The sequence below is a fragment of the Sturnira hondurensis genome, unplaced genomic scaffold (genome assembly GCF_014824575.4).
Source record: "Sturnira hondurensis isolate 20B ecotype Veracruz unplaced genomic scaffold, ASM1482457v3 Scaffold0003420, whole genome shotgun sequence".
NCBI classification, from domain to species: domain Eukaryota; kingdom Metazoa; phylum Chordata; class Mammalia; order Chiroptera; family Phyllostomidae; genus Sturnira; species Sturnira hondurensis.
This window is the reverse complement of record NW_028076051.1, coordinates 193,419-208,152: the sequence shown is the minus strand read 5'-3', so window position 1 is coordinate 208,152 and position 14,734 is coordinate 193,419. Positions and strand designations below refer to the sequence as shown.

The 14,734-nt window shown below is 36.5% G+C and overlaps 1 protein-coding gene across 1 annotated transcript in view; it reads right to left on the bottom strand.

The window, feature by feature from the left end:
* Positions 1–14,734, bottom strand: part of COL4A5 (collagen type IV alpha 5 chain) — a 340,149-nt gene that overhangs the window by 212,131 nt on the left and 113,284 nt on the right. Inside the window, exon 2 of the mRNA XM_037041949.1 lies at positions 5,093–5,152. Coding sequence (XP_036897844.1) covers positions 5,093–5,152 — 60 coding nt within the window. The remainder of the gene's footprint in view (positions 1–5,092; positions 5,153–14,734) is intronic.

Genomic DNA, 14,734 nt, shown 5'->3' with positions numbered 1-14,734 from the left:
CATTACAGGTGCACCAAGACATGGCCCAAATAAAAGAATAGACCAAAACACCAGAAAAACAGCTAAGCGACAAGGAGATAAACTATCTGATGCAAAGTTCAAAACACTGGTAATTAGAATGCTCACAGAACTGACTGAGCTCAGTTGCAAAATGAAGGAACAAAGGAAGGCTACCCAAAGTGAAATAAAAGAAAAAATACAGGAAACCAACAGTGACAGGAAGAAAATCAGGACTCAAATCAACAATTTGGAACAAAAAGAAAATATAAACATTCAACCAGAACAGAATGAAGAAAAAAGAATTCAAAAAAATGAGGAGAGGCTTAGAAAACTCTGGGACAACTTTAAACATACCAATACCTGAATCATAGGGGTGCCAAAAGAAGAGGAACAACAGCAAAAAATTGAAAATTTACTTAAACAAATAAGGAAGGAAAACTTCCCCAATCTGACCAAGGAACAGACTTCCAGGAAGTCCAGGAAGCCCAGAGACTCCCAAAGAAATTGGACTCAAACAAGAATACACCAAGGCACATCATCATTAAGTTACCCAAGATTAAAGATAAGGAAAGAATCTTAAAAGCAGTAAGAGGAAAGGAGAGTTACCTACAAAGGAGTGCCTATGACACTATCAGCTGTTTTCTCAAAAGAAGCCTTACAGGCAAAAAGGAGCTGGAAAGAAGTATCAAAACAGTGAAAGGCAAGGATCTATATCCAAGATTACTCTGTCCCCCAAAGCTATCATTTAGAATATAAAGGCAGATAAAGTGTTTCCCAGATAAGGTCAAGGTAAAGGAGTTCATCATTACCAAGCCCTAATTATATGTTAAAAAGAGATTTATTAAATGTTAAAGGGGTTTATCTAAGAAATAGGAGAAGATGAAAAACTATGAACAGTAAAATGGAAACAAACTCACAACTACCAACAACTGAACCTAAAACAAAAACAAAAACTGAGCAAACAATAGAACAGGAAAAGAATCAGGAAGATAGATATCACATGGAGGGTTTTCAGTGGGCAGGGGGAAGGGGAAGAATGGAGGGAAGGTACAGGGGAAAAGTAGAAAATACATTTAGAATGTATTTTCTAATTTTCAAATAATTGCGGATTTTCTACAGATGTATTGCTATTGATTTCTTATTCAATTCATGTGTTAAGAGAATATAGACTGATGTTTTCAATCTTTTCATATTTATAGGGTTTCATTTTTATGGTCCATTATACAGTGTAACTTGAAGAAAATTCCATATGCCTTTGAAGAAACTGTATTCTGTAATTATCGAATCTAGGACTGTATATATGTCAATTAGGTCAAGGTTGTTAATAATGTAATTCAAATCATCTATGCCTTTACTGATGTTTTCCTATTCTGTCAATGACTTAGAAGTATTAGGATCTACAACTGTGAATCTGAATTTGTTTATTTCTTTAACTTTGTCTGTTTTGGCTTATGTTGTTATGCTTTTGAAGCTCTGTTGCTGTGTTTTAAAGTTTTTCAGCCTGAAATTTCTTTTAGTGCAAGTATGCTGATGAAGAATTCTGTTTTTTTTTTATTATCAGAAAATGTCTTAAATTTGCTCTTATTTTTGGTGTATATTCTCATTGCATATAATTCTCTCTGCACATATTTTCAACTGTCTAGTGATGATTTTACATTCTTGTTTGTTATCCATTCATTCTTATAAAAAGTCCATCCTTAGTCATGTCCTTGTGACCCTGTACATGTGTATTTTCTTTTGTAGCTTCTTTCAGCTTTTCTTTTAATTGCAGATTGTTTTTCCTAGTAGATTCATTATGACTTGCCTGGGTGTAGTTTTGCATGTTTTTATCCTGCTGGGATTGTACTGAAATTCTTAAATTTATATTTTTCTGTAAATTTATGTTTTTAACCAAGTACAAAAAATTCTTGCCATTATTACTGCCCCATTATTTTTACTCACCTGATTTCCTCCTCTTGTTCTTAAGGAACTCATTTACATTTGTATTAAATCATTTGACACTATCTCACAGGTCACTAAGGCCTCTATTATTTTCCTTCTCTGTGTTCATCAGATTGGATCTTTCTCCTAATTTATCTTTAAGTTTACTGCCCATTTCTTCAGTCATCTCTATGGAATACTATGCAGCAGAAAGGAAATAGCACCCTTTGAGATAGCATGGGTGGAGCTGGAGAGCTTTATGCTAAGTGAAATAAGTCAGGTGGTGAGAGAAAAAATAGTCTATGATCTCACCTATAAGTGAGGCCTAAACAACAAAACAAACACATGAGCAAAAAAGAAGCAGACACATGGAAATAAAGAACAAACTGACAGTGACCAGCGGGGTGGAGAGAGGGGTGAGGGAGCTAACTGTGGAAAGAAAGTAAAAGGTCCTCAAGGAATATGTATAAAGGACCTATGGACAAAGACAATGACGGGGGAGGATTAAATGTGGTAGGTAGGGCAGAAGGAGAGAAATGGAAGGGAAAATGGGGACAACTGTAATTAAATAATAATAAAAATATTTTTTAAAAGCCCATCTGGTGAATTTCTTTTTCTTATATTTTGCTTTTGAAATATAGATTTTCTTCTTTTTTTTTTAGTTTCCAGTGCTCTGTTGTGATTCCCTGTTCACTCATTTTCAGCAGATTTCCCTTTAAATTGCAAACATACTTATCCCATTGGCTTTAAAATACCATCTACCATTTCTAATATCTGTGTTAATTTAGAGTTAGTTTTTATTGATGGGTCTTTTGCTGACTATGGGTCACTTTTAGTTGTTACTTCTCATGACTGGTAAGGTTTAATTGGTGACATATCTGAGATTCCCCAAGGTGACAAAGGGAGAAAATTCAGGACAACTATAATAAAAATAATTTAGAAAGAATTTGTGTGGAGTTTCCAAACAGATTTTTTGGCTCTCCCCTCTGTGGCTCTCTCCTTTCAAGCATAATCCATATCACTTTCCAACCATTCTGGCATCCTTACATCTCCCCTCTGACTTCTCAAGCCAGTAACACTGTGGTTTCTTGTCTGGGTTTTAGCCATCCTATGCCATGCAAACTGAAGGAGACATTCAGGAGAAAAGCCACATAAACACAAACTTGCCCGGTGTACTTCTTGTCTTTCAAGAATACAGTCCTCTCTCTTTTTTAAAATGCTTTCGGTCCCTGTCCTATGCCTAACATATTAAGTAGCTACCATATTTTGTCCAGAGTGTATACTTATCTTAAGAAGAATTAATCTGATAAAAGTCAATGTGCCAATATCAGAAATGAATCACTCTTGGTCTTTTATTTACCATGACAGAAAGCACTTTTACTAAAAAAACTACTCCTTTCAAACTATGTCATTCAAATATGTGTTCTGCACAACACTAATTATTATTATAGTAGTCTCATTTATGCATGGGTAATATATTCTAAGACCTTCAGTCAATGACTGAAACCATGTACACTGAAACCATGTACATACATAATTATGGTAAAGATTAAATCATAAATTAGGCAGAGTAAGAGGTTAACAACAATAACTAATAACAAAATAGAACAATTGTGACAATATGCTGTAATAAAAGTTATATAGACCCTGTCTGGTGCGGCTCAGTTGGGTGAAGCATTGCCCTGTGGACCAAAAGGTACAATTCCCAGCCAGGGCTCATGCCTACTTTGCATGTTCAGTCCCTCATCAGGGCATGTGCAAGAGGCAAATGATCAATGCTTCTCTCTCACATCAATATTTCTCTACCTCTCTGTTCCTCCCTTCTTGCTCAAATCAGTAAGAATATCCTCAGGTGAGAATAAAAAATGGATGCAGTGTCTCTCTCATTCAAAATATTTTATTATACTGTACTCACCCTTCTTCTTGTGATAATATGATGTGATACATGAAGTGAGGTAAATTATGCAGGCCTTGTAAAGTAGTGTCAGGCAACTACTGACCTTCTGGTGATATGGCTACTAAGTGACTAATGGACAGATAGTGTATGCAGCATGTATACACTGGACAAAGGGATGATTCATGTCTTGGATAGGATGGAGCATAACAGAGCAATATTTCATTATGCTACCCAGAATGGCACATAATTTAAAAGTTACAAATTTTCCATTTAGTATTTTGAACCTCAGTGGACTGTGAGTAAATCAAACAATGGATAGTAGAACCGTGGATAAGGGGGGAATATTGTAAAAGAGAAAAGTGGGTTACATGATCAAATGTAGCTTGGGAATATAGTTTTGTAAAATTAACATGTTTCTTTACTCCAGGACTTTTAAACACTTTAATATAATAGTGAATCTTCTATATCCTTACATACAATATGTTCTTGAGATATGTCCCAAACTTTTTCATACATAATTAGTAGCATGCATTCATTTATTCAAAAATATTTATTAAGCTGCAAACAATGGAGACTGGAGTATAACCCCCTTTCTACTTACAACTCTCTTAGGGCCACAATTCACTATCTCTTTTTAATCTTCCAATTTCAATGTGAGTAACTGACTCACAGTGACTGAGTTTATGCTATTTAATCCTCATGAATATTTACTTTTTAATCATCATATGTACACAACAAAGGTGCTGTGGTGGAAAAAGTGAGATGAAAATAGAGACTCACCAAGTTTTAATTCACATGGACTAGAAAAATACATACATTGCCTAGCACGGTATCCAGCAAAGATGAGTATCTTGATAAATATTTAGTTCCTTGTTAAATGTTTTTTCCCTTCTTATGTTTATTAAGTGCTTTCAACAGGATTGATTAGAGGTTATCAAACTATAGCTCCCAGGTCAAATGCAGCCAGAGCTTATTTTATATAATTCCAGAGCTAAAAATGTTTTTTACACAGTTAAACGGATATTACAGAAGAGAAGAGAAATATATGACAGAGACCTTATTGGGTCATAAACCTTAAACATTTGTTATATGGTCTTATAGAAAATATTTTATGATCCCTGAGATATAGTCTAATCCTGGCAACTATCTAAAATGAGAAGTATAGTAGACTTCATTATATTTATTAGGTGCTGAGGTAGAAACCATGTTTTAAAAAAATTAAACCATTATTTTACTGTTTTTTCTATGTGTTCAAAGTCCCATCTCAGATCTTACCTTTTCTCCTTTTACAGCACTACAGTAACACTTTAATCCCAGAGAACACCCATAGCAAGCCTATAAAGAAAGAGAAAGAAGGAAGAAAATCATTAAATACAAACCTGAACATTAGACTGTGACTTACAGGTCAACTGAATTCAACAATGCAAACTTATAAAAATATACCACAAAAATATCTGAAAGGCTATATACCATATTGCAAACAGCGATTACCTCTGGGGAAGTTTTCACCTGTTCACTGTATACATTTCTGTTAGAACTTTTCACAATGAGCAAATATAATTGTACATTTTATTATTATTTAAATCTAGTTGTTATACAATATTGTATTAGTTATATTAGTTTCAGGTGTACCATACAGTGAATTGATATTTTTATACTTTACAATGTGATCACACTTCACTAATTCTAGCAATCATCTGTCACCGTGCAAACTCATTACAATATTGTTAACTATTTTTCCCTTCGTCTTTTTTGCCCATCCCCTCACCATCTTCCTTCCGGCAATCATTCTTTTGGTCTCTGTTTCCATCAGACTGTCTTTGTTTGTTTTTTAGATTTCTCACAAAAGTGAAACCACGTAGTATTTATCTTTTTCTGCCTGACTGACTTAACTTAGAATAATGCCCTCAATACCCAACCACATTGTCACAAATGGCAAGATTTCATTCTTTCTAACTGCTGTGTAACATTCCATTGTATGTGTGTGTGGGTATCTTATCTTTTTTATCCAATCACTTATCAATGGACACCTTAGTTGCTTCCATATCTTGGGTAATAATGCTGCAATGAACATAGGGATGCAAATATCTTCACAAAATAGTGTTTTCATTTGCTTCAGATAGATATTCAGGAGTGGGATTGCTAGGTCATATAGTATATCTATTTTTAGTTTTTCAAGAGATCTCTACACCGCTTTCCACACTGACTGCACCGATTTACAGTCCCATCAACAGTGCACGTGGATTCTTTTTCTCCACATCATCTGTTATAATATATTTTTATAATTTTAAAGCCACACATCTATATTTTAAAATGAAAAAATAAATTCATGAAATTTTTCTGTAATGTAATTTGCCACTGTGTAAGCTCTTAAAAACTCTTTTTTGCTCCTAACATCTGTAAGAAATTACCTATCATTCTATATTAGCAATTACCTTGGCATTTAGTTAAAAATGCCTTTCAACTTGAAGTTGCTTCTTCTCTGCATTCATGAGTAATTATGGACTATAAAAAATCTCTCATCTCTAGTAGCTCAGTCATCAAGAGCTTCAAGCTTTATTGCAAAAGCTGTCCCCACAACCCAAATGTTCATAATAGCCACTACTAACAATTTAATTCACTCATATTAAGAACCGAGGTCCTAAGCCCTGGCTGGTGTAGCTCAGTGGATTGAGCGCGGGCCTGCGAACCAGAGGATCGCAGTTTGATTCCCAGTCAGGGCACATGCTTGGGTTGCAGGCCAGTTCCTGGCAGGGGACAGATGATACATTGTGTGTCCCCAGCAGAGGCAACCATACATTGATATTTCTCTCCCTCACTCCTTCCCTTCCCCTCTAAAGATAAATAAATAAAATCTTTAAAAGAAAAAAAGAAACAAGGTCCTAAAGACAGAAAAATATCCTCCTATAAAATAAGGACCTATAGGACAAGAAGACAGTAGATGACTGCCTCCACCCAGAACAATACTTTATTCTGGCCCAAAGCTTAACTGCTTAGAAAAAGTACCAGTTATGAGTGTTCAGTAGTTACTGACTAAAAACAGAATGGCCCCGTGACCTATCCTCACAATTCACTCAATCTCTCCCCAAAGGACTATATATTTTTGGTGCCCCAGATGAAACAAGAAAGTCCTCAAAGGAAAACATTTTACTGATGTGGAAAAGGTGAAACAAATAATGGAAGAACCACTAAAAGCATCAAAATCAAAGAGTTCAAAAACTGCTTTGAGCAATGGAAAAACATCTTGATAACTGTTGCATCAAATTATGAAGGCCACTGGAGTGTAAATATGGAAGAATAAATAAATAGTTCAATACACAGGAAGTCCAGAAAGCTCAGAGAATCCCAAAGAAGTTGGATCCAAGAAGAAACACACCAAGACACATCATAGTTAAGTTACCTAAGATTAAAGATAAGGAGAGAATCTTAAAAGCATCGAGAGAAAAGGAGACAGTTACCAACAAAGCACTTCCCATAAGACTATCAGCTAATTTCTCAAAAGAAATTTTGCAGGCAGGAGGGGCTGGAAAGAAATATTTGAAGTCATAAACGGAAAGGACCTACATCCAAGATTACTCTATCCAGCAAAGCTATCATTTACAATGGGAGGGCAGATAAAGTACTTCCCAGATAAGGTCAAGTTAACAAGTTCATCATCACCAAGACCTTATTTTATGAAATGCTAAAGGAACTTATCTAAGAAAATCAAATATATGACCAGTAAAATGACAGCAAACACAATTATCTACAAGTGAACCTAAAAAAAAAAACAAAACAAAAACTGAGCAAACAACTATACCAGGAACAGAAGCACAGAAATGGAAATCATATGGAGGGCTATTAGAGGGGAAGGAGGGGAGAATGGTGGAAAATGTACAGGGAATAAGAAGCATAAATGATAGGAACAAAATAGAAAAGGGGTGGTTAAGAATAGTATGGGAAACGGAGAAGCCAAAGAACTTACATGTGGAACCCATAGACATGAACTAAGGTGAGGGGAGATGCTGGATGTAGGTGAGGTGCAGGGCAAGAGGAATAATGGGAAGAAAAAATGGGACAACTATAATAAATAATCAATAAAATATACTTTAAAAAAGTATATTTTTAAAAAATTCATTACCTGTGTAAAATTAAAAGCAATCGTCATATACACACCAACCACTAGAGGCCACTTTTCATGCAATTATAATAGGAACTCCCACAAGGAAATAGCCACAATTTGAAAACTGGTGAACAGAACATATTGATTTTCACCAATACCTATTAATATTGATTAGGTATCAAATAAGCAAAGAGGACAACATTAGGGCTATGAGTTGTAGAAAAAATTATGTAGACTTGAGTCCTGCCTTTAAGGAATGTTCAATATAGTTAAAGAAAAAAACACAAACTAGGCCCAGACAAAAAAAAAATAGACTGGAAATATTATATCACAAACAATGGTAATAGAAAGAGCTCTAAAATACAAGAAATATATCTCAAGTTTACCTCAGCAATTAAATCATTCAAATCATTAAATCATGACTTCTGCCAAGATGGAGGCATAGGTGGAAACACTGTGCCTTCTCCCACAACCAAGTTTGAATACAACAAACGTTTGGAGAACAAAGACACAGCCAAAAAACAGAAAACTGAATTATACGGAAGTCCAACAACCACTAACCGATCAACGGGGACGGTAAGAGGGGGTGGAGCCATCAGCGGAGCAGGGTCGGGCAGAAAAGATCCCCAGACCCAGGTGTGCAAGTGGCCCGGACCCCGTCAGGGTGTGAGGCAGACTGACCGCGGTCGCACATTCGCGCACAGTGAGACGGACCACGCAGGCCCCAGGGGGCAAGGGCTGACAGCAGTGGTACACTCGCGTGCAGTGGGACGAAATGCGTGGACCCGGTGACGGTGGCAGCTGCCACACCTGTGGGGGCCATGGCAGGAGATGGCAGACAGGACGCCACTACTCCTCTCTGACCCCACCCCCACATACAGCGTCACAACCCAGCGACTGAGTTGCCCTGCTCTGGTGAAGACCTAGGACTCTGTTCCTGCTATGGAACAGGCATGAACAGCCCCAAAGATGGCGCAAGAAGAACTCAAAGTCCCAGAGCCGATAACTCTAAGCGACTGAGAAATTGCCAGCCTCTCAGAAGCACAGTTCAGGACAATGTTTATCAGGATGCTCAAAGAACTGGTTTATTATAGTCACAAATTAGAGGAACATATGAAGGCTAAACTAATTGAAATGAAAGGAGATGTCCAGGAAACCAATAGCGATGGAAAGGAAACTGGGACTCAAATCAATGGGATGGACCAGAAGGAAGAACAAAACATTCCACCAGAAAGGAATGAAGAAATGAGAATTCAAAAAAAATGAGGAGGGGCTTAGGAACCTCCAGGACATCTTTAAATGTTCCAACATCCGAATTATATGGGTACCAGAAGGGGGAAAGAAGCAGCCATGAGTGGAAAACTTATTTGAACAAATAATAAAGGAGAACTTCCCCAGTCTGGCAAAGGAAATAGACTTCCAGGAAATCCAGGAAGCTCAGAGAGTCCCAAAGAAGTTGGACCCAAGAAGGAACACACCAAGGCACATCATAGTTACATTAGCCAAGATTAAAATGAAGGAGAGAATCCCAGAAGCAGCAAGGGATAAGGAGACAGTCACCTACAAAGGAGTACCCATCAGACTGTCAGCGGATTTCTCAAAAGAGACCTTCCAGGCAAGAAGGGGCTGGAAAGAAGTATTCCAAGTCATGAAATCCAAAGACCTACAGCCAAGATTGCTTTATCCAGCAAAACTTTCATTTAGAATGGAAGGACAGATAAAGTGCTTCTCAGATAAGATCAAGTTCAAGGAGTTCATCATCACCAAGCCCTTATTATATGAAATGCTAAAGGGACTTATATAAGAAAAAGAAGATGAAAAAGATGAACAGTGAAAGGACAGCAAACTCACAGTTATTAATGACCACGCCTAAAACAAAAGCAAACCTAGAGGACAGCTAGATCAGGAGTGGAACCATAGAAATGAAGAACACATGGAGGGTTAGCAACAGGGGAGTGGGAGGAGGAGAAGGGGGGAGAAGGTACAGAAAATAGAATAGACAGTAGGTAGAAAATAGATAGGGGGGAGGGCAAGGATAGTGGGGGAAATATAGAATCTAAAGGACTTGAGACGCGTGGTTATAAACTAAGGGGGGGAGAATGATGGAGGAGGGAGTGTGTGGGTGGAGGGGAATGAAGGGGGGTGAATAGAACAACTGTAATGGTATAATCAATAAAATATATTTAAAATAAAATAAAATAAAATAAAAATCATTAAATCATTATGAACATGTCATTCCTATACACTGGGATTCAGTTTTCTCTTTGGTAAGAGGGCAGTGATAGACAGTATGATCTCTATAAGTAGCCTGCAGCTTTTATAGTCCGTGATTCAGTAGGAATTACCAAGTAAAAATGAGTTGTATAGTCAGTTGTGTTCAAAGTTAGGAGGGTTCCCTTGACCCTGAGTGTGTTCATCATAGCTCTGTAGTGAAGGTAAATACCTTGACTTCAGTTTTGAAAGATGGGTAGACAGACATGTAGAGGAAAAATGGCCATACTGGCACTAGGATTAAAAAACAAAGAGTTTGTGGGCAAAGAGTCAGGTAAAACAGACTGTAGTACCTCAATCAAAAGGGTTTCTTAAGCCCTGGCTGGTGTAGCTCAGTGGATTGAGTGCAGGCCTGAGAACCACAGTATCAGGTTCGATTCCCAGTCGGGGCACATGCGTGGGTTGCAGGCCAGTTCCTGGCAGGGGACTCACTAGAGGCAACCATACATTAATGTTTCTCTCCTTCTCTCCTTCCCTTATCCTCCAAAGATAAATAAATAAAATCTTTAAACAAAAGGGTTTCTTAAGTCAATATGAAGAAAGTGCAGTATGAGACAAGGACAATTAAAACTCTTTCTCCAAAAAATATAGAAAAATGATTTAATTCTATAGAATCACTAAAGACAGTTGAAGAAAGATAATGATGCTACTTTTAAAATTTTTAGTGTGGTAGAAAATAATAAAATAAAAACTAAGGAAGATTTTTTTATCACATAGTACAACACATCATAATGCAACAGTAATTAAAAACTATGGTATTGCTCAAAGAATAGGCAGTTCAATGAACCAAAACAGAATGAACAGAAACAGACACACACACACACACAATTAAAATATGATGAAAGTGCCAATCAGTAAATGAATGGATCAAAAAATGATGGTACATTTACACAATGGATTCCTACACAGCAGAAAGAAGAAGGGGAAAAAAAAAAAAAAAAAAAAGGGAGCTCCTACCCTTTGCGAGAGCATGAATGGAACTGGGAAGCTTAGAGTAACTGAAATAAGCCAGGCTTTGAAAGACAAATACCATATGATCTCACCTGTAAGTGGAAGCTAATCAACAGAATTAACAAGCAAACAAAATATAATCACAGACATTGAAATTGGTACAAGTTGACAGTGGCCAGAGTGGAGAAAAAGGGGGTTAATGGGGGAAAAGGGGGAAAAGTTTGCAGGGACAACTATAAAGGACACATGGACAATAACAAGGGGTATGGAAACAGGGAAGGGAAGTGGAGAAGGCCACAGTGCTGGGAGGGGTAAGGAGAAAATAAAAATAAAAAATGTTTAAAAAATAAATAAAAATTTAAAAATATGATAAAGTTGGCATATCTAAGTGATATAAAAAATGGATTCTTCAACTAGGACAATATAAAAACAATATATTGTTAAGATCCTACAATAAAAAAGTACCAGATAGAAAACTTTAAAGTAGGAATAAAAACAAACTTCTGTATGCATTAGGATTACCTAAAGAACCTCATAAAAATCCACATACTAGGACACCATTCAAGAGATTCTATTTCAGTAATCCTGAGGTTAGCTACCAGAATGTAAAATTCTAATAAACACCACTAGGTGATTCTGATTCAGGTGCTCTAAGATGTATACTATAAAATAATGGCCTAGAGAAATAAGAAATACCTCAATAATGTAGTTGTTAGGTATCCAGACTGATAAGCTTGCTTAAAAAAGAAAAACTAAAATGCTTGAAAATGTAGAAAATGTATCTTAAGAGCACCTAAGAGAAGTAAATTAGGCTTTATCAGGCTACAATATTGGAGGGAAAAGCCTGATAAACTGACTACCCAATTATTTTTGCCCTGAAGCCATTTACCAAATTTGAAGAATTTCAGAGTCTTCTTTCATAATATATTCAACATAAGGGTGTACCATATTAAAAGTACGCACAATCCTTTCCCCAGAGTATTTTTTAAAAAAGACTATCTCGGCTATCAGCAGAGAAGAACAGGGGAAAGTCCTTGTGAAACTATAACTAAATTCAGGCCCTCGTAGAGTTTTGCAATTTAAATTAGTATTTAGCTGGGTAGCCCACTAACCTCAAACTACAAATTCAGAGTGGACTCACACTGGTTTGAAATCATGTGATTATATCAATAGATGCAGAAAAAGGAATTTGATAAAATCTAGCACCCATTTATGATAAAAAATACTCAGCACAGTGAGAATAGAGGGAACATGCCTCAACATAATAAAGGCCATATACAAAAAACCTACGCCAACAGCATACTCAATGGGCAAAAACTAAAAGCTTTTCACTTAATATCAGGAACAAGACAAGAGTGTCAGGGTTTCAGCACTCTTATTCAACATAGTACTGGAGGTCCAGGCCACAGTGACCATACAAGAATAAATAAAAGGCATCCAAATGGGAAAGGAGGAAGTAAAACTGTCATTGTTTGTAGATGACATGACAGCATACATAGAACACCCTAAAGGTGATACAAAATCAATATTCATAAATTGATGGAATTTTTGTACACCAACAATGAATATCAGAAAGAAAAACTATGAAAAAATTCCAATTACTATAGCAACAACAACAACAACAAATAAAGTACCTAGGAATAAATTTAACCAAAGAGGTAAAAGACTAGTACTCAGAAAACTATAAAACAATGAAAAAAATTGAAGAAGATCAAATAAATGGAAGCATACACCCTGTTTATGAACTGGAAGATTTAACATCATTAAAATGTTCATATCACCTAAAGCAATCTATAGATTCAATATAATTCCTGCTTAAATACTAATAACATATCTCACAGATCTAGAACAAATACTTCAAAAATTTAAATGGAACTACAAAATACCCCAAATAGCCTCAGCAATTTTAAGAAAGAACAAAGTTGGAGCGATCATAACACTTGATATCAAACTATACTACAAGGCCACTGTAATCAAAACAGTTTGGTGCTGGCACAGGAATAGACACATAGACTAATGGAACAGAATAGAGAGCCTGGAAATAAAACCACACCTTTATGGTCAATTAATATTTGTCAAAGGAGGCAAGAGCATACAATGGAATAAAAACAGACTCTTCAATAAATGGTGTGGAAGAACTGAAGTAGTGCTTGCAAAAAAAAATGAAATTAGACCATCAACTTACACCATACAACAGAATAAATTCAAAATGTGTAAAAGACTTAAATATAAGTCACAATAACATAAAAATCCTAAAGAAAAAACATAGGGCCCTGGCTGGTGTAGCTCAGTGGATAGAGCGCGGGCCTGTGAACCAGGCCATCGTGGTTTGATTCCCAGTCAGGGCACATGCCTGGGCTGCAGACCAGTTCCCGGCAGGGGACACACCAGAGGCAACCATACATTGATATTTCTCTCCCTCTCTCCTTCCCTTCCCCTCTAAAGATAAGTAAATAAAATCTTTAAAAAAAACATAGGGAGTAAAATTTCAGATATCTCACATAGAAATATTTTTGCTGATATATCTCCTAGGGCAAGGAAAATAAAGGAAAAAATAAATATGGGACTACATCAAATTAAAAAGCTTCTGCACAGATAAAGAAACCAGTATCAAAATGAAAAAAGAATCTACTGTATGAGAGAACCTATTTGCCAATGGAGTTTGATCTCCAAAATACAAAATGAACACATACAACTCCACAGCAGGAAGACAAACAATCCAATTAAAAAAACAGACAAAGACCTGAATAGACACTTCTCTAAGGAGGACACACAGAAGGCCCATAGTCATATGAAAAAATGCTCAATGTCACTAGCTATCAGAGGGATGCAAATTAAAACTACATTGAGATATCACTTCACACCTGTTAGAATGGACATCATTAATAAATCAACAATGAGTGCTGGCGAGGATGTGGTGAAAAGGGAACCCTAGTGCACTGTTGCTGGGAATGCAGACCGGTGCAGACCCTGAGGAAAACAGTATGGAATTTCCTCAAAATAATTAAACACTAAGAATCCTGAAAAACCAATTCAAAATAACTTATGCACCCCTATGTTCATAGTATGGTATATTATAATAGCTAAGTATTGGAAACAGCCTAAGTGCCCATCAGTAGATGAGTGGACTTAAAAAAAATGTGGTACATTTACACAGTGGAATACTACATAGCAGAAAAAATACAAAGGAATCTGAACCCTTTGCAACAGTTTGCATGGAACTGTAGATTATCATGCTAAGTAAAAGAAGCCAGTTAATGAAATACAAATACCATATGATCACACTGATAAGAAGAATCTAAAGAACAAAATAAAGTAACACACAAAACAGAATCAGAGACGTGGAAACAGAACACACTGACAGCTGCCAGAGGAAGGGAGGCATATGGGATTGTGGAAAGAAGGGGAAGGGATTAAATAAAGAATGTATGTGAATCACCCATGGACATGGACAACAGTGTGAGAATTGACTGTGGGAGCAGGGCTTGAGATAGGTGGAGGAGGAAAAAGGGGGGAAATTATGACTATTGTAATAGCGTAAACAACAATTAGAAAGAAAACTGCACTGATCCCCAGAGTCTGGGCAGAAATGC